This window comes from Mobula hypostoma, chromosome 12 (assembly GCF_963921235.1).
Source record: "Mobula hypostoma chromosome 12, sMobHyp1.1, whole genome shotgun sequence".
In the NCBI taxonomy this organism is placed as follows: Eukaryota; Metazoa; Chordata; class Chondrichthyes; order Myliobatiformes; family Myliobatidae; genus Mobula; species Mobula hypostoma.
The window spans coordinates 272,483-291,980 of NC_086108.1; the positions used below are offsets into that span (position 1 = coordinate 272,483).

The window sequence follows — 19,498 nt, forward strand, 5'->3', positions numbered from 1 at the left end:
AAGAAGGTAGTGCACCCGTGGCTGACAAGGGAAATTAGGGATAGTATCAATTCCAAAGAATAAGCATACAAATTAGCCAGAAAAAGTGGCTCACCTGAGGACTGGGAGAAATTCAGAGTTCAGCAGAGGAGGACAAAGGGCTTAATTAGGAAGGGGAAAAAAGATTATGAGAGAAAACTGGCAGGGAACATAAAAACTGACTGTAAAAGCTTTTATAGATATGTGAAAAGAAAAAGATTGGTTAAGACAAATGTAGGTCCCCAACAGACAGAAACAGGTGAATTGATTATGGGGAGCAAGGACATGGCAGGCCAACTGAATAATTACTTTGGTTCTGTCTTCACTAAGGAGGACATAAATAATCTTCCGGAAATAGTAGGGGACAGAGGGTCCAGTGAGATGGAGGAACAGAGGGAAATACATGTTAGTAGGGAAGTGGTGTTAGGTAAATTGAAGGGATTGAAGGCAGATAAATCCCCAGGGCCAGATGATCTGCATCCCAGAGTGCTTAAGGAAGTAGCCCAAGAAATAGTGGATGCATTAGTGATAATTTTTCAAAACTCTTTAGATTCTGGACTAGTTCCTGAGGATTGGAGGGTGGCTAATGTAACCCCACTTTTTAAAAAAGGAGGGAGAGAGATACCGGGGATTTATAGACCGGTTAGCCTAACATCGGTGGTGGGGAAACTGCTAGAGTCAGTTATCAAAGATGTGATAACAGCACATTTGGAAAGCGGTGAAATCATCGGACAAAGTCAGCATGGATTTGTGAAAGGAAAATCATGTCTGACGAATCTCATAGAATTTTTTGAGGATGTAACTAGTAGAGTGGATGGGGAGAACCAGTGGATGTGGTATATTTGGATTTTCAAAAGGCTTTTGACAAGGTCCCACACAGGAGATTAGTGTGCTAACTTAAAGCACACGGTATTGGGGGTAAGGTATTGATGTAGATAGAGAATTGGTTAGCAGACAGGAAGCAAAGAGTGGGAAAAAACAGGACCTTGTCAGAATTGCAGGCGTGACTAGTGGGGTACCGCAAGGCTCAGTGCTGGGACCCCAGTTGTTTACAATATATATTAATGACTTGGATGAGGGAATTAAATGCAGCATCTCCAAGTTTGCGGATGACACGAAGCTGGGCGGCAGTGTTAGCTGTGAGGAGGATGCTGAGAGGATGCAGGGTGACTTGGATAGGTTGGGTGAGTGGGCAAATTCATGGCAGATGCAATTTAATGTGGATAAATGTGAAGTTATCCACTTTGGTGGCAAAAACAGGAAAACAGATTATTATCTGAATGGTGGCGGATTAGGAAAAGGGGAGGTGCAACGAGACCTGGGTGTCATTATACACCAGTCATTGAAAGTGGGCATGCAGGTACAGCAGGCAGTGAAAAAGGCGAATGGTATGCTGGCATTCATAGCAAGAGGATTCGAGTACAGGAGCAGGGAGGTACTACTGCAGTTGTACAAGGCCTTGGTGAGACCACACTTGGAGTATTGTGTGCAGTTTTGGTCCCCTAATCTGAGGAAAGACATTCTTGCCATAGAGGGAGTACAAAGAAGGTTCACCAGATTGATTCCTGGGATGGCAGGGCTTTCATATGATGAAAGACTGGATGAGCTAGGCTTATACTTGTTGGAATTTAGAAGATTGCGGGGGGATCTGATTGAAACGTATAAAATCCTAAAGGGATTAGACAGACTAGATGCAGGAAGATTGTTCCCGATGTTGGGGAAGTCCAGAACGAGGGGTCACAGTTTGAGGATAAAGGGGAAGCCTTTTAGGACCTTGATTAGGAAAAACTTCTTCACACAGAGAGTGGTGAATCTGTGGAATTCTCTGCCACAGGAAACAATTGAGGCCAGTTCATTGGCTATATTTAAGAGGGAGTTAGATATGGCCCTTGTGGCTAAAGGGATCGGGGGTATGGAGGGAAGGCTGGTGCAGGGTTCTGAGTTGGATGATCAGCCATGATCATACTGAATGGCGGTGCAGGCTCGAAGGGCCGAATGGCCTACTCCTGCACCTATTTTCTATGTTTCTATGTTTCTATGGAATGGTGTGGTGGGACTTGTTAGGCAAAGAGATGGCGTGGTGGGACTTGTTAGGCAAAGGGATGGCGTGGTGGGACTTGTTAGGCAAAGAGATGGCGTGGTGGGACTTGTTAGGCAAAGAGATGGTGTGGTGGGACTTGTTAGGCAAAGAGATGGCGTGGTGGGACTTGTTAGGCAAAGAGATGGCGTGGTGGGACTTGTTAGGCAAAGGGATGGCGTGGTGAGACTTGTTGGGCAAAGAGATGGCCCGGTGGGACTTGTGGCCTCCAGTTAAATTGACAGCAACAAAAGAGAGTTAATTTAAAATAAGTCTCTGCAATCAGCAGCAAATATAATTCAGCCATGTCTCCTGACTAAAAGCAGTGAGTGAAGGAGAGCTGAACAAGGTACAGAGGGAATGGATCTTTGATGTAGAAGGGAAAGCTTGGGGTCCAAGTTCATAACTCCCTGCAAATGGCCATGCAGATAGGTAGGGTGGTCAAGAGGGTGTACAGGTCTTTGCCTTCTTGGTTGTACACTCAGTACCCAAGTAAAGACGACATTTCACAGCTGTATAAAGCTTCAGTCAGCCTCCATTTGGAGGGTTGTTGCAGTCTGGTCACCCTATTGCAGGAAGGATATGGAGGCTAAGACTGCAGGAGCATAAGACACAGGTGCAGAATTAGGCCATTTGGCTCATCGAGTCCGCTCCGCATTCCATCATGGCTGATCGATTATCCCTCCCAAACCCACTCTCCAGCCTTCTCCCGAAAACCTTTGACGCTCTGACTAATCAAGAACTTATCAGCCTCCACCAGTGGTTTGTCCTCCACAGTCATCTGTGGCAATGAATTCCACATGTTCACCACCTTCTGGCTAAAGAAATTCCTCCTCATCCCTGTTCTAAGGGGACGTCCTTGTACTCTGAGGTCTTGAACTCTCCCACGATTCTCCTCTAGGGGAGAAAGTGGTCCAGGGACTGACTTACACAGGCGTGGGGACATTTGATTGGATTTTGAGGACGGGTAACTAGACCACAGACAGGGGCTTGGCCTCCACAGCTGTCTGTGGCAACAAACTCCGCTGATTCACCACGCTAGCTGTAGCTCAGGAGTTACCAACCTGTTTTATGCCATTGACCCCTACCGTTAACCAAGGGATCCGTCGACCACAGAATGGGAATCCCTACAAGACTAGCTGAGAAATTCTTTCTCGTATCCGTTGAAAATGGACGTCTCTCTATTTTGAGGCTGTGCCCTTTGGTCTGAGACTCACTTGAGAGAGGATGCAGAAAAGGTTGGCCAGGATGCTGCCTGACTGAGAGAGTATAAATCTCTTTTGTCTCTACATTGAGGTTGAGCAAGATTGGGAATTTTTTTTCTTGGGAGTGCAGGAGGCCGAGGGAAGTTTATAGACGTTGGACAAGACTAGATTATGAGGACACTCAGTCCGCATTTATTGTCATTTAGAAATGATTCAATGTTCCTCCAGTAGAATATCACAGAAACACAGGACAGACCAAGACCAAAAGGGACACAAACCACATAATTATAACATAAAGTTACAACAGTGTAAAGGAATACCGTAATTTGACAAAGAGCAGACCATGAGCATGGTTAAAAAAGTCTCAGAGTCCCAATAGCCCCAACATCTCACGCAGACGGTAGAAGGGAGAGACTCTCCCTACCATGAGCCTCCAGCGTTGCAAACTTGCCGAAGCAGCATCTTGGAAGCACCCGACCACAGCCGACTCTGAGTCCGTCCGAAAACTTCGAGCCTCTGACCAGCCCTCCGGCACTGAGCACCATCTCTGCCGAGCGCTTCGACCCCGCCCTGGCCGCCGAGCAACGCGCAAAGCCGAGGATTCGGGGCCTTCTCCTCCGGAGATTTCGGATCACACAGTAGCAGAGGCAGCGAAACAGGCATTTCAGAAGTTTCACCAGATGTTCCACTGTGCTCTCACGTCCTTCTCCATCAAATCAGAATTGTGCACGGCACCCTACTTGACAGATAACAGATATTCATCACCGGAGTGGCCGCTGTGCGCTGTGTCGCGCCGTCATCTTCTCCTCTGCAATTGGGTTATTTTATCTGGAGTGCAGGAGGATGAGGAAAGTTTATAAAGGTTGGACAAGTTTGGGTTCTTAAAGGAGAGTTTAACCTGTCAAATCTCACTCATTTTTGCCAGAATGTGTGTCGATATTTGTCCCTGCTCATCCTTTGTTTTGCCAATGCAAATGACACATTTCACTGTATGTTTTGACGTACCTGTGACGTATCCGTGAATCTGAACTTTTAACAGTGAAATCAGCAAATCTGGTTGATGGAGGGTTTACAGAAACGTAAACCACAGTGGACAGTAGTGATGGCTGGAGTTGAGTAGTGTGGAAGAGAACAGGGGTGCAGCAGACGTGCTGGAATCCGTGCTGGTCTGGGCTGGCTGGTTGCTCCTGTCGGTGCTGTCCTCCAGTGTCCACTCCATGGAATACAAGCTTGATTGCTTGCGGCGGACCCAGCACGAGACAAGCTCATTTGTCCTCGCCTGCTGAACCGGGGCAAGTTGAGGAACTGCTGCGTACTTATTCCTGACTCTAGGCCAACATCCCAAGCACCCCATCAAACTTCAGGCCTGTGCTATAATTTTTGGTGACTGTATGTCCTATCATAACTGTATGTACTATGTGTGTCTTTGTGTGCTTGTGCTTTGCAACTTTGGCCCCAGAGAAATGCTGTTTCATTTGGCAGCATACATGTGTACGGTTGGATGAGAATTAACTTTGAGCTCAACCTCGAACTTAAAGACCTTATGACCTTCTTCTCTCAGTACTAATGAGTGCTTCTCGCTGCAGATATTTTGATTTTGCGGCCTACTATAAAGCCGGGAAACCCAAGACCTTCATCTGCAAGCCAGATCCTGACTATGACTGGCGCGGCATCTTTTTGACCCAGGACATCAGAGATATGCAGTGCGGGGAGGACGTGATCTGCCAGGTCTACATTCCGAAGGTACTTTACTGCACTCTTGACTCTCTGCCTAGAACGTAAACTCTTTATCTGCATTCTGGTTTCCCTCTGACCCCTTCTCTTCTCCTCCTCCTTCCCTCTCTCCCACGGTCCACTGTCCCCTTCTATCAGATTCCTCCTTCTTCAGCACCTTGCCTCTTCCACCTATCACCTCCCAGCTTCTTACTTCATTCCCTATCCCCACCCACCTTTCTCCTCACCTGGTCTCACCAATTGAGCTTGTGGCAGGTTCCCCTTGCACCCCTTCTCTTCTCCTCCCCTCCCTCTGGAGCCCCTTCTTCCCTTTCTTCCGTAACCAACGGGAGTTGTTATCTTGTTATTTCATCTTCTCAGTATTTATTGCTATTGATTTATATTTGCATTTCCACAGTTTGTTGTCTTCTGCACTCTAGTTGACCTTTCACTGATCCTGTTATAGTTACTCTTCGATAGATTTGCTGAAGATTAATCTCAGGGTTGTACATGGTGACGTACACGTACTTTGATAATAAAATTTACTTTGAACTTTGAACATAGACCACTCTCCTCTCTTATTATATTCCTCCTTCAGCCCTTTCCATTTTGCACCTAACTCCTTTTGGCCTCTGATCATCCACACCCACCTACCTTCCCCCCGCCCCACCTCACCTGGCTTCACCTAGCACCTGCCACGTTCTCCTCCCCCTCCCAACCCACCTTCTTATTCTGGCTTCTTGACCCCTTTCTTTCCTGTCCTGGTGAAGGGCCTCAGATCAAAACATCACCTATTTATTCTTTTCCTTCGATGCTGCCCGACCTGCTGAGTTGCTCCAGCATTGTGTGTGTGTCTGAATTTCCAGCATCTGCTGAACCTCTTGTGTTTATGATTTACTGCACTCTTTCCTGCTGAGTATAGGCTGTCATAGAGGTGGATCCTAAAATAGACTTTGCTTTATTCGTTATGTTCTGCGTCATATGACGTGGACAATAGTCATAGTCATACTTTATTGATCTGGGGGGAAATTGGTTTTCGTTACAGTTGCACCATAAATAATTAAATAGTAATATCTAAATTATGCCAGTAAATAAGTCCAGGACCAGCCTATTGGCTCAGGGTGTCTGACCCTCCAAGGGAGAAGTTGTAAAGTTTGATGGCCACAGGCAGGAATGACTTCCTGTGACGCTCTGTGTTGCATCTCGGTGGAATGAGTCTCTGGCTGAATGTACTCCTGTGCCCACCCAGTACAGTATGTAGTGGATGGGAGACATTGTCCAAGATGGCATGCAACTTGGACAGCATCCTCTTTTCAGACACCACCGTCAGAGAGTACAGTTCCATCCCCACAACATCACTGGCCTTATGAATGAGTTTGTTGATTCTGTTGGTGTCTGCTACCCTCAGCCTGCTGCCCCAGCACACAACAGCAAACATGATCGCACTGACCACCACAGAATCGTAGAACAGTCCTCAGCATCGTCCGGCAGATGTTAAAGGACCTCAGTCTCCTCAGAAAGTAGAGACGGCTCTGATCCTTCTTGTAGACAGCCTCAGTGTTCTTTGACCAGTCCAGTTTATTGTCAATTCGTATCCCCAGGTATTTGTAATCCTCCACCATGTCGACACTGACCCCCTGGATGGAAACAGGGGTCACCGGTACCTTAGCTCTCCTCAGGTCTACCACCAGCTCCTTAGTCTTTTTCACATTAAGCTGCAGATAATTCTGCTCACACCATGTGACAAAGTTTCCTACCGTAGCCCTGTACTCAGCCTCATCTCCCTTGCTGATGCATCCAACTATGGCAGAGTCATCCGAAAACTTCTGAAGATGACAAGACTCTGTGCAGTAGTTGAAGTCCAAGGTGTAAATGGTGAAGAGAAAGGGAGACAAGACAGTCCCCTGTGGAGCCCCAGTGCTGCTGATCACTCTGTCGGACACACAGTGTTGCAAGCACACGTACTGTGGTCTGCCAGTCAGGTAATCAAGAATCCATGATACCAGGAAAGCATCCACCTGCATCGCTGTCAGCTTCTCCCCCAGCAGAGCAGGGCGGATGGTGTTGAACGCACTGGAGAAGTCAAAAAACATGACCCTCACAGTGCTCGCTGGCTTGTCCAGGTGGGCGTAGACACGGTTCAGCAGGTAGACGATGGCATCCTCAACTCCTAGTCGGGGCTGGTAGGCGAACTGGAGGGGATCTAAGTGTGGCCTGGCCATAGGCAGGAGCAGCTCCAGAACAAGTCTCTCCAGGGTCTTCATGATGTGGGAGGTCAATGCCACCGGTCTGTAGTCATTGAGGCCGCTGGGGCGCGGCGTCTTCGGCACAGGGACGAGGCAGGACGTCTTCCACAGCACAGGAACCCTCCGGAGCCTCAGGCTCAGGTTGAAGACATGGCGAAGTACTCCACATAGCTGAGGGGCACAGGCTTTGAGCACCCTGGTACTGACACCATCCGGTCCTGCAGCCTTGCTTGGGTTGAGACGTTTCAGCTGTCTTCTCACCTGTTCAGCTGTGAAGCCCACCATGGTGGTTTCGTGTGGGGAAGGGGTATAGTCATGAGAGCAGGGTAGGGGGCTATGAGGAGGGGTAGGAGGGGAGAGTGGAATATGTGTTGGTTGGGGGCCAACAACAGATGAATCATGTGGGGGATGGGCAGGGGCCACAATGTCAAATCTGTTAAAGAACAGGTTAAGTTCATTGGCCGTGTCCACGCTGCCTTCAGCTCCTCTGTTGCTAGTTTGCCGGAACCCAGTGATGGTCCTCGTCCCACTCCAGACCTCTCTCATGTTGTTCTGCTGGAGTTTCAGCTCAAGCTTCCTCCTATACCTGTCTTTAGCCTCCCTGATCCTGGCTTTCAGGTCCCTCTGTATTGCCCTCAGCTCCTCCCTATATCCATCACTAAACACCCTCTTTTTAGCGTTCAGGATGTCCTTAATGTCCTTTGTCACCCATGGCTTGTTATTTGAATAACAAAGGACAGTTCTTGTCGGAACATTGCAGTCCTTCCATGACCATGATTGTTCTTGGCCAATTTTTCCACAGAAGTGGTTTGCCATCGCCCTGTTCTGGGTAGGGGTGGGTGACCCCCAGCCATTATCAATACTATTCGGAGATTGTCTGCCTGGCACCAGTGATCGCATAACCAGGACTTGTGAGCTGCACCGGCTGCTCATACGACCATCCACCCCCTGCTTCCACGGCTTCACGTGACCCTGATCCAGGAGCTAAGCAGGTGATACACCTTGCCCAAGGGTGACCTGCAGACCTTACATCTCCTTTGGTGGAGACCTATCCCACCCCATTCCTCAACCAAGATAATGGAAATTTTATTACTGCTCTGGTGGTAATTTTGTGTTTGGACTGGGTATCCACAGCATTCTGTCACTGTGAATGATAGGCTGGTGGGAATGGTGGAAATTTGGGTAAGAAGTTAATCGGGGGATTTGAAGATGTGTGGTTTGAGTGGGATAGTGGGGGGCATAATTCATGAATGGAATAAGGACTTGAGGGATAGGCTGGGCAGGAATTTCCATTAGCAAATCCCTTTTGTGATTGTCGAGCCAACTTCACATGCTAAAGTGATTACGCATTGGAAAACCATAGAAAACTACAGCACAGAAACAGGCCTTTTGACCCTTCTTGGCTATGCCGAACCATTTTCTGCCTAGTCCCACTGACCTGCACACGGACCATATCCCTCCATACACCTCCCATCCATGTATCTGTCCAATTTATTCTTAAATGTTAAAAAAGAACCCGCATTTACCACCTCATCTGGCAGCTCATTCCATACTCCCACCACTCTCTGTGTGAAGAAGCCCCCCCCTAATGTTCTCTTTAAACTTTTCCCCCCTCACCCTTAACCCATGTCCTCTGGTTTCTTTCTCCCCTTGCCTCAGTGGAAAAAGCCTGCTTGCATTCACTCTATCTATACCCATCATAATTTTATATACCTCTATCAAATCTCCCCTCATTCTTCTACGCTTCAGGGAATAAAGTCCTAACCCATTCAACCTTTCTCTGTAACTCAGTTTCTCAAGTCCTGGCAACATCCTTGTAAACCTTCTCTGCACTCTTTCAACCTTATTAATATCCTTCCTGTAATTTGGTGACCAAAACTGAACACAATACTCCAGATTCGGCCTCACCAATGCCTTATACAACCTCATCATAACATTCCAGCTCTTATACTCAATACTTTGATTAATAAAGGCCAATGTACCAAAAGCTCTCTTTACGACCCTATCTACCTGTGATGCCACTTTTAGGGAATTTTGTATCTGTATTCCCAGATCCCTCTGTTCTACTGTACTCCTCAGTGCCTTACCATTAACCCTGTATGTTCTACGTTGGTTTGTCCTTCCAACATGCAATACCTCACACTTGTCTGTATTAAACTCCATCTGCCATTTTTCAGCCCATTTTTCCAGCTGGTCCAAGTCCCTCTGCAGGCTCTGAAAACCTTCCTCACTGTCTACTCCATCTCCAATCTTTGTATCATCAGCAAATTTGCTGATCCAATTTACCACATTATCATCCAGATCACTGATATAGATGACAAATAACAATGGACCCAGCACTGATCCCTGTGGCACACCACTAGTCACAGTCCTCCACTCGGAGAAGCAATTCTCTACTACCACTCTTTGGCTTCTTCCACTGAGCCAATGTCTAATCCAATTTACCGCCTCTCCATGTATACCTAGCGACTGAATTTTCCTAACTAACCTCCCATGTGGGACCTTGTCAAAGGCCTTACTGAAGTCCATGTAGACAATATCCACTGCCTTCCCTTCATCCACTCTCCTGGTAACCTCCTCGAAAAACTCCAGTAGATTGGTTAAACATGACCTACCACGCACAAAGCCATGTTGACTCTCCCTAATAAGTCCCTGTCTATCCAAATGCTTGTAGATTCTGTCTCTTAGTACTCCCTCCAATAACTTAGCTACTACCGACGTTAAACTTACCGGCCTGTAATTTCCCGGATTACTTTTCGATCCTTTTTTAAACAACGGAACAACATGAGCCACTCTCCAATCCTCCGGCACCTCACCCGTAGACAGCGACATTTTAAATATTTCTGCCAGGGCCCCCGCAATTTCAACACTAGTCTCCTTCAAGGTCCGCGGGAACACCCTGTCAGGTCCCAGGGATTTATCCACTTTAATTTTCCTCAAGACAGCAAGCACCTCCTCCCTTTCAATCTGTACAGTTTCCATGATCTCAGTACTTGATTCCCTTAATTCCATAGACTTTATGCCAGTTTCCTTAGTAATACAGACGCAAAAAACCTATTTAAGATCTCCCCCATTTCCTTTGGTTCCGCATGTAGCTGACCACTCTGATCTTCAAGAGGACCAATTTTATCCCTTACAATCCTTTTGCTCTTAATATACCTGTAAAAGCTCTTTGGATTATCCTTCACTTTGACTGCCAAGGCAACCTCATGTCTTCTTTTAGCCCTCCTGATTACTTTCTTAAGTATTTTCTTGCACTTCTTATACTCCTCAAGCACCTGATTTACTCCCTGTTTCCTATACATTTCATACAACTCCCTCTTCTTTTTTATCAGAGTTGCAATATCCCTTGAGAACCAAGGTTCCTTAGTCCTATTCACTTTGCCTTTAATCCTGACAGGAACATACAAATTCTGCAATCTCAAAATTTCTCCTTTGAAGGCCTCCCACCTACCGATCACATCTTTACCAGAGAGCAACCGGTCCCAATCCATGCTTTTTAGATCCCTTCTCATTTCTTCAAATTTGGCCTTCTTCCAGTTCAGAACCTCAACCCTAGGACCAGATCTATCCTTGTCCATGATCAAATTGAAACTAGTGGTGTTATGATCACTGGAACCAAAGTGCTCCCCTACACAGACTTCTGTCACTTGTCCTAACTCGTTTCCTAACAGGAGATCCAATATTGCATCCCCTCTAGTTGGTCCCTCTATATATTGATTTAGAAAACTTTCCTGAACACATTTTAAACCATCTAAACCATCTAGACCCCTAACAGTATGGGTGTCCCAATCAATAAATGGAACATTAAAATCCCCTACCACCACAACTTTATGTTTCCTGCAGTTGCCTGCTATCTCTCTGCAGATTTGCTCTTCCAAGTCTCGTTGACTATTTGGTGGTCTGAGTGGGATTGATCAGAGAGAATTTTGAGCGTTTTTGCGTCGAGGGCTGGAGTAGGGGTAAGTCCAAAGGAAAGAACCAGGTGCAGATAAACACAAGAGTTTCTGCAGGTGCTGAAAATGCAGAGTAACATATCCAAAATGCTGGGGGAAGTTAGCAGGTCAGGCAGCATCTGTGCAGAGGAAAAAAGAGTCGACGTTTCAGCCCAAGACCCTTCATCTGGAATGCAGACACACATTTCAAAAATTAGTTACCGATGCGGATGGCGACCGAGGGTTCAGCACCAGATACCTGCGTTCTGATCACTGATGGGATCCCTCTGCCTCCAGGGAAGGAGCCTGTGGCAGCCTGTCGCTGTGTGGCGACTCAGGTGGCCAGAGGGTCGGCCTCTACAGTGTCTCTTTCTCTCTTGACAATGGATTTTATATTCTGGGTTTTTCCCCATTCTTTCCTGTTTTTTATTTGAGTGGGCAGAGGGTGGGGGGATTTGGGGGTTGATGTTCTGTGTTTTGTGCAGGGGAAGGGGAATTTGGGGGGGTTGATGATTGTGTTGCTGTTCTTTTTTCTATGTGGGGGGTGGGTGCATGGGTTTGATGTTTCTCTTTCAACGACCTCCATATTTTTTCCTTTGTTCGGTGGCTATCTGGAGAAGATGAATCTCAGAGTTGTACACTGCATACATACTTTGATAATAAGTGACACCTTTGAACCTCACAGTGTGTTAACTCTTCCTCTACTTGTGCAGCCCTTCACTTTGGATGGTTTCAAGTTTAACCTCAGGCTCTACGTCTTGGTTACTTCCTGTGACCCTCTGCGGATATACCTCTACAATGAGGGCCTGGTCTGCTTTGCCACTAAAAAGTATTCCGAACCGACCGAAAATAATTTAGTAAGTGACACATTGACTTATCTTTAACACATACAGTTAATTCTCTGAAAGTACGATCCTACTTTGATAAGAGGTTAATTCTTGCCTAGCTCACTGTTGTATGGAAGTAATCGACTCGGGTGGGATCTTGCTGTTACGTTCCCAACCCCAGCCAAAAGCTGACTACTCTGTCTGGGGGGGCGGGGAGTGGGAGGTTGGTGTGGTTACAGAAGCATCTCCTAACGAGTCTAGTTCGCAAAGTTTACAAGACAAGGTCAGGAAAAGCCCTCCCCACCATTGAACACATCTACAATGAGCGCTGCCATAAGAAAGCAGCAACTATCATCAGGGATACCCACCATCCAGACCATGCTCTCTTCTCATCAGGAAGAAGGCACAAGAGCCGTAGATCTGTCACCATAAGTTTCAGGAACAGTTATCACCCTACAACCATCAGGCTCCTGAACCAGTGTGGATAACTTCACTCAGTTCAACACTGAACTGGTTCCACAACCTATGGACTAACTTTCAAGGGCTCTACAACTCATGTCCTCAATGCTTCTGTCTGTCTTTATGTATTTGTGCAGTTGGTCTTCTCTTGTACGTCGGTTATTTGGCCGTGTCTGTGTGTTGTTTTTCATCAGTTCTATTGTATAAGACCATATGAGATAGGAGCAGAATTGGCCATTCAGCTCATCGAGTCTGTCACCATTTCATCATGGCTGATCCACTTTCCCTCTCAACCCCAATCTCCTGCCTTCTCCTGGTAACCTTTCACACCCTGAGTAATGAACAATCTGTCACCTCTGCCTTCAGTATACCCAATGACCTGGCCTCCACAGCCCTCCATCTGCATAATTAATTCCACAGATTCACAACTCTCTGGATAAAGAAATTCTCTTCATCTCCATTCTAAATGAACGTCCTTCTATTCTAAGGCTGTGCCCTCTGGTGCTGGAGTCCCCCACCATAGGAAACATCCTCCTCACATCCAATCTGCCTACGCCTTTCAGCATTCAATAGGTTTCAATGAGATCGCCTCTTAGTCTTCTAAATTCTCATGCGTACAGGCCCAGAACCATCAAGCGCTCCTCCTGTAGTCATTCTGGTGAACCGCCTCTGAACCCTCTCCAATGTCCGCTCATCCTTTCTTAGATAAGGGCTGATGATACTCCAAGTGAGGCCTCACCACTCAACATTAACTCCTTGTTTTGATATTCTAGTCCTCTCGAGATGAATGCTAGCATTGCATTTGCCATCATCACCACAGACTCAACCTGCAAATTAACCTTTAGGGAATCCTGCATGAAGGCTCTCTCGTCCCTTGCACCTCAGATTTTTGGATTTTCCGCCTGCTTAGAAAATAGTCTACCCTTTTGTTCCTTCTGCCAAAGTGTATGACCATAAACTTCCCGACACTGTAATTGTTATACTCTGCTCTGCGTCTGCCACTTTGCGTATTCTCCTTATCTGTCCAAGTCCTTCTGCAGGCTCCCTGCTTCCTCAACACTACCTGCCCCTCCACCTAGCTTCATATCATCCGCCAGTCGGCCACAAAACCAACAATTCTGTCTTCATAGACAATACAGAAAGTAGCAGTTACTCCCCGTCCCCAACACTGATTCCTGTGGGACGCCAGTGGGTGCTGTGAACGCCTGCACGAAAATGAATCTCAGGCTAGTATATGGTGATATAGTCGTACTTCGATAATCAATTTACTTTGAAATTTGAACTTTGAAGATTTTATAAGATAAGTTTGTCACATGTACATCGAAACATCAAAACTGGGCTGAGAAGTGGCAGATGGAGTTCAACCCAGATAAGTGTGAAGTGGTTCATTTTGGTAGGTCAAATATGATGGCAGAATATAGCTAATGGTAAGACTCTTGGCAGTGTGGAGGACCAGCGGGATCTTGGGGTCCAAAGCCATAGGACGCTCAAAGCAGCTGCGCAGGTTGACTCTGTGGTTGAGAAGGCATACGGTGTATTGGCCTTCATCAATCGTGGAATTGAATTTAGGAGCCAAGAGGTAATGTTGCAGCTATATAAGACCCTGGTCAGACCCCACTTGGAGTACTGTGCTCAGTTCTGATCGCCTCACTACAGGAAAGATGTGGAAGCCATAGAAAGGGTGCAGAGGAGATTTATAATGATGTTGCCTGGATTGAGGAGCATGCCTGATGAAAACAGGTTGAGTGAACTCGTCCTTTTCTCCTTGGAGCAACGGAAGATGAGAAGTGCCCTGTTTGAGGTGTATAAGATGATGATCGTGTGGATAGTCAGAGGCTTTTTCCCAGTGCTGAAATGGTTGCCACAAGAGGACACAGGTTTAAAGTGCTGGGGAGTAGGTACAGAGGAGATGTCAGGGGTAAGTTTTTTACTCAAAGTGGTGAGTCCGTGGAATGGGCTGCCAGAAACAGTGGTGGAGGCGGATAGGATAGGGTCTTTTAAGAGACTTTTGGATAGGTACATGGAGCTTAGAAAAACAGAGGGCTATGGGGAAGTCTAGTAATTTCTAAGGTAGGGACATGTTCAGCACAACTTTGTGGGCCGAGGAGCCTGTGTTGTGCAGTAGGTTTCCTATGTTTCTATCCATGTGGCAATCTAAGAGTTTCTTAAATGCCTCTCATGTATCTGCCTCTACCAGTGCCACTGGCAGTGCATTCCACGCACCCATCGCTCTCTGTGTAAAAAGATTACCTCTGACCTCCCCCTCCCCCATACTTTCCTCCGATCCCCTCTTGCTTTAGCATTTCCCTGGCTATCCACTCCATCTATGCCTCTGATCAGTTTCTACACCTCTATCAAGTCACCTCTCATCCTCCTTCACTCCAGGGAGAAAAACCATAGCTTTCTCAACCTATCTCAACTCTGTGGTTAAGAAGGCATACGGTGCATTGGCCTTCACCAATCGTGGGATTGAGTTTAAGAGCCGAGAGGTAATGTTACAGCTATATTGGACCCTGGTCAGACCCCACTTGGAGTACTGTGCTCAATTCTGGTTGCCTCACTACAGGAAGGATGTCGAAACCATAGAAAGGGTGCAGAGGAGATCTACAAGGATGTTGGGGAGCATGCCTTATGAGAATAGGTGAACTCGGCCTTTTCTCCTTGGAGCGATGGAGGATGAGAGGTGACCTTATAGAGGTGTTTAAGATGATGAGTGGCATTGATTGTGTGGATAGTCAGAGGCTTTTTCCCAGGGCTGAAATGGCTAGCATGAGAGGGCATAGCTTTAATGTGCTTGGAACTAGGTGCAGAGGAGATGTCAGGGGTAATTTATTTACTCAGAGAGTGGTGAGTGAGTGGAATGGGCTGCCAACGGTGGTGGTGGAGGCGGAAATGACAGGGGTCCCCACCTTTTTTGCACCGCGGACCGGTTTAAGATTGACAATATTCTTGCAGACCGGCCAATGGTGGGGGGCCAGGGGGGACGTGTTCAAGTTCGACAGTGTGTGACAGGGAATGAGGAAAGGTGCAGCTGACTCATATCGTTTCATATCGCCAAATCATATCGTTTCCTCGTGGCCCAGTAGCACATGCTTTGCGGCCTGGTACCTTTCCGCGGCCCGGTGGTTGGGGACCACTGTTTTAAGAGACTCCTGGATGGATACATGGAGCTTGGAAAAATAGAGGGCTATGGATAAGCCTAGGTAATTCTAAGGTAAGGACATGTTTGGCACAGCTTTGTGGGCCGAAGGCCTGTGTTGTGCTGTAGGTTTTCTGTGTTTCTATCCTCATAATCCAATCCAGGCAGCATCCTGGTAATCCTCCTAAATATTGAGGAAAATTGATGATTCCATCGTAAGACAGATTGAAAATGGGAAGTTGTGTGATATAACACTCAAGGATATATCTAGCCAGGGTTATTGGCCCTGCATCTTGCCCGGAGTTAATCTGCCTTGATTTCAAGAAAAAGCGATAGAATCATAGAAAAGTACAACACAGAAACAGGCTTTTTGGCCCATCTAGTTGGTGCCAAACCATTTAATCTGCCAAATCCCATCATCCTGCACCCGGACCATAGTTCTCCATACCCCTCCCATCCAAACTTCTCTTAAATCTTGATATCAAAATCATATTCACATGAGGTTACGCATTGTATCGGAGGGATAGGAAGGTAGGCAGAGGGGGTGGTGTAGCTCTGCTGGTAAAGAACAGCATCAAAACAGCAGAAGGGTGTGGCCTAGAATCAGAAGATGTTGAATCCTTGTGAGTTCAGATAAGAAACTGCAAGGGTAATGGCATTTATAAACAGGCCTCCCAACAGTAGCTGATACATGGAGCACCGATTACAACAGGAAATGGAAAAAGGTGTTTCAAAAGGGTAACGTTATGGTAGTCATGGGAGATTTTATCATGCAGTTCGATTGGGAAAATTAGGTTGGTAATGGATTTCAAGAGAGTGAGTTTGTTGAATGCCTAAGAGATGGCTTTTTAGAGCAGTTTGTCATTGAGCCTGCTAGGGGATCACCTACACTGGATTGGGTGTTTTGTAATGAACTGGAGGCGATTAGGAAGTTTAAGGTAAAGGAACCCTTAGGAGTCAGTGAAGACAATATGATTCAGATAGGGAGAAAGTAGAGTCTGATGTAGCGATATTTCAGTGGAGAAAAGGAAATTTGAAAGGAAAGTAAAGGTATGAGAGAGGAGTTGGGCAAAGTAAGTTGGGAGGAGATGCTGGCAGGGAAGACAGCAGAGCAGCAATGGCACAAGTTTCTGGGAAAATATGGGGAAGGTGCAGGATGAATGTATTCCAAAAACAAAGAAATACTTGAATGGCAAAATGCTACAACCGTAGCTGACAAGGGAAGTCAAAACTAATGTAAAAGCAAAAGACAGGGTATACAACAGAGCAAAAATTAGTGGGAAGATAGAAGGTTGGGAAGCTTTTAAAACCCTAGAGAGAGCAACTAAAAGAATCATTAGGAGGGAAAAGATGAAATATGAAAGCAAGCTAGCAAATAATATCAAAGTTGATAGAAAAAGCATTTTCAAGTATATAAAAAATAAAGGAGAAATGAGAGTGGATATAGGACCGCTAGAAACTGAGGCCAGAGAAATAATAACGGGGGACAAGAGGTGGCAAATGAACTAAATGAGTATTTTGCACCAGTCCTCACTGTGGAAGACACTAGCAGTGTGCCAGGTTTGAAGAGTGAGGGAAGAGAAGTGAGTGCAGTTTCTATTACAAGGTTGAAGGTGCTCAAAAAGCTGAAAGACCAACAGGTACTTTTTTCACCTGGACCAGACGAACTGCAAACTGGGGTTTTGAAAGAGGTAGTGGTAGAGAGTGTTGAGGCATTTGTAATGATCTTTCAAAAATCATTGGACTCTGGCATGAAAATTCCAAATGTCACTTCACTCTTTAAGAAAGGAGGGAGGCAGCAGAAAGGAAATTATAGACCGGTCAGCCTGACCTCAGTGGTTGGGAAGATGTGGGAGTTGATTGTTAAGGGTGAGGCTATAGAGTACTTGGTGACACAGGACAAGATAGGACAAAGTCAACATGGTTTTCTTAAGGGAAAATACTGTCTGACGAACCTGTTGGAATTCTTTGAGGAGATTACAAGTAGGATAGATAAAGGGGACGCAGTGGAGGTTGTATATTTGGGCTTTCAGAAGGTGCCACACATGAGGCTGCTTACCAAGTTAAGAGCCCATGGTATTACTGGGAAGTTATTAACATGGTTAGAGCATTGGCTAATTAGTCGGAGGCAGCGAGTGGGAATAAAAGGATCCCTTTCTGGATGGCCAGTGAGTAGTGGTGTTCCACAGGGGTTGGTGTTGGACCACTTCTTTTTATGCTGTATATAAATGACTTAGCTGGTGAAATAGATGGGAAGTTTGCAGATGATACGGAGATTGGTGGAGGGGCAGGTAGTGTGGAAGAAGCAGGTAGGATGCAGAAGGACAGATAGATTAGGAGAATGGGCAAGAAAGTGGCAAATGAAATACAATGTTGGAAAATGCATAGTTATGCATTTTGGTAGTAGAGATAAATGTACAGATTATTTTCTAAATGGGAAGAAAAATTCAAAAATTTGTGATGCAGAAGGACTTGGGAGTCCTTGTACAGAACACCCTAAAGGGTAACTTGCAGGTTGAGTCAGTGGTGAGGAAGGCAAATGCAATGCTAGCATTCATTTCAAGAGGTCCAGAATACAAGAGCAGGAACATGATGCTGAGGCTTTATAAGGCACTGCTGAGGCCTCACCTTAAGCACTGTGAACTGTTTTGGGCTCCTTATCTAAGAAAAGATGTGCTGGCATTGGAGAGGGTTGAGAGGAGTTACACAAGGATGAGTCTGGGAATGAAAGGGTTATCATATGAGGAACATCTGATGTATGTGGGCCTGTACTCGCTGGAATTTAGAAGGATGAGAGGGGATCTGATTGAAACCTTTTGAATATTGAAAGTCCTAGGCAGAGTAGACGTGGAAAGAATGTTTCCCATGGTGGGGGAGTCTAGGACAAGAGGGCAGAACCTCAAGGTAGAGGGGCATCTGCTTAAGACAGAGATGCGGAGAAAGTTCTTCAGTCAAAGGGTGGTGAATTTGTGGAATTTGTTACCACAGGCAGCTGTAGAGGACAGGTCGTTGGGTGTATTTAAGGCAGAAATTGATTAGTTCTTCAATGGCCGTGGCAACAAAGGTTACGGGGAGAAGGCTGGGCGGTGGGGTTGAGGAGGGGAGGAAAAGGATCAGCCATGATTGAATGGCGGAGCTGACGATGAGCCAAATGGCTCCTGTGACTTATGGTTTTATGGTAGTACAGAGAATTTAACGCCGTGAACATTAGGACTGAGAAATGCGTTCAAACAGAGGGATCCGTAACTTCTTGAAAAAGAACTCACAGGTAGGTAGGGTCGTAGGGAGAGCTTTTGGCACACTGGCTTTCATAAGTCAAGGTACTGAGTACAGAAGTTGGGATGTTATGTTGGAACCACTTCTTTTTACATTATATATCAAGGATTTTGATGATGGAATTGATGGCTTCGAGGCTAAGTTAGCGAACGATCGGAAGATCGGTGGGGGTGGGGGGGGCAGGTAGTATCGAGGAAGCAGAGAGGTGCAGAAGGATTTAGACAGTGTAGGAGAATATGCAAAGAGGTGGCAGACGGAAAACAGTGTTGGGAAGTGTATGGTCATGCACTTCGGTAGAAAACTTAAAAGCATAGGCAATTGTATGACTGGAGAGAAAACTCAAAAATCGGAGGTGCAAAGGGACTTGGGAGTCTTCAAGCAGGATTCCATAAAGGTTAATTTGTTGGTTAAGTCAGTGATAAGGAAGGTGTTAGCATTCATTTTGAGAGGAATAGAACATAAAAACAAGGATATAATGTTTTATATGGAACACTCACAGAATGCTGGAAGAACTCAGCAGGCCCAGAAGCATCTCTGGAATATTTGTGGCCCTGAATGGAAGTGAGAGAGGAGGTGTAGGGTAAGCGGGTGGAACAAGCATTG

The 19,498-nt window shown here is 46.2% G+C and overlaps 1 protein-coding gene across 1 annotated transcript in view; it reads left to right on the forward strand.

The window, feature by feature from the left end:
- Positions 1 to 19,498, forward strand: part of LOC134355096 (tubulin polyglutamylase ttll6-like) — an 89,216-nt gene that overhangs the window by 27,749 nt on the left and 41,969 nt on the right. Inside the window, exons 5-6 of the mRNA XM_063064833.1 lie at positions 4,887 to 5,043; positions 11,908 to 12,051. Coding sequence (XP_062920903.1) covers positions 4,887 to 5,043; positions 11,908 to 12,051 — 301 coding nt within the window. The remainder of the gene's footprint in view (positions 1 to 4,886; positions 5,044 to 11,907; positions 12,052 to 19,498) is intronic.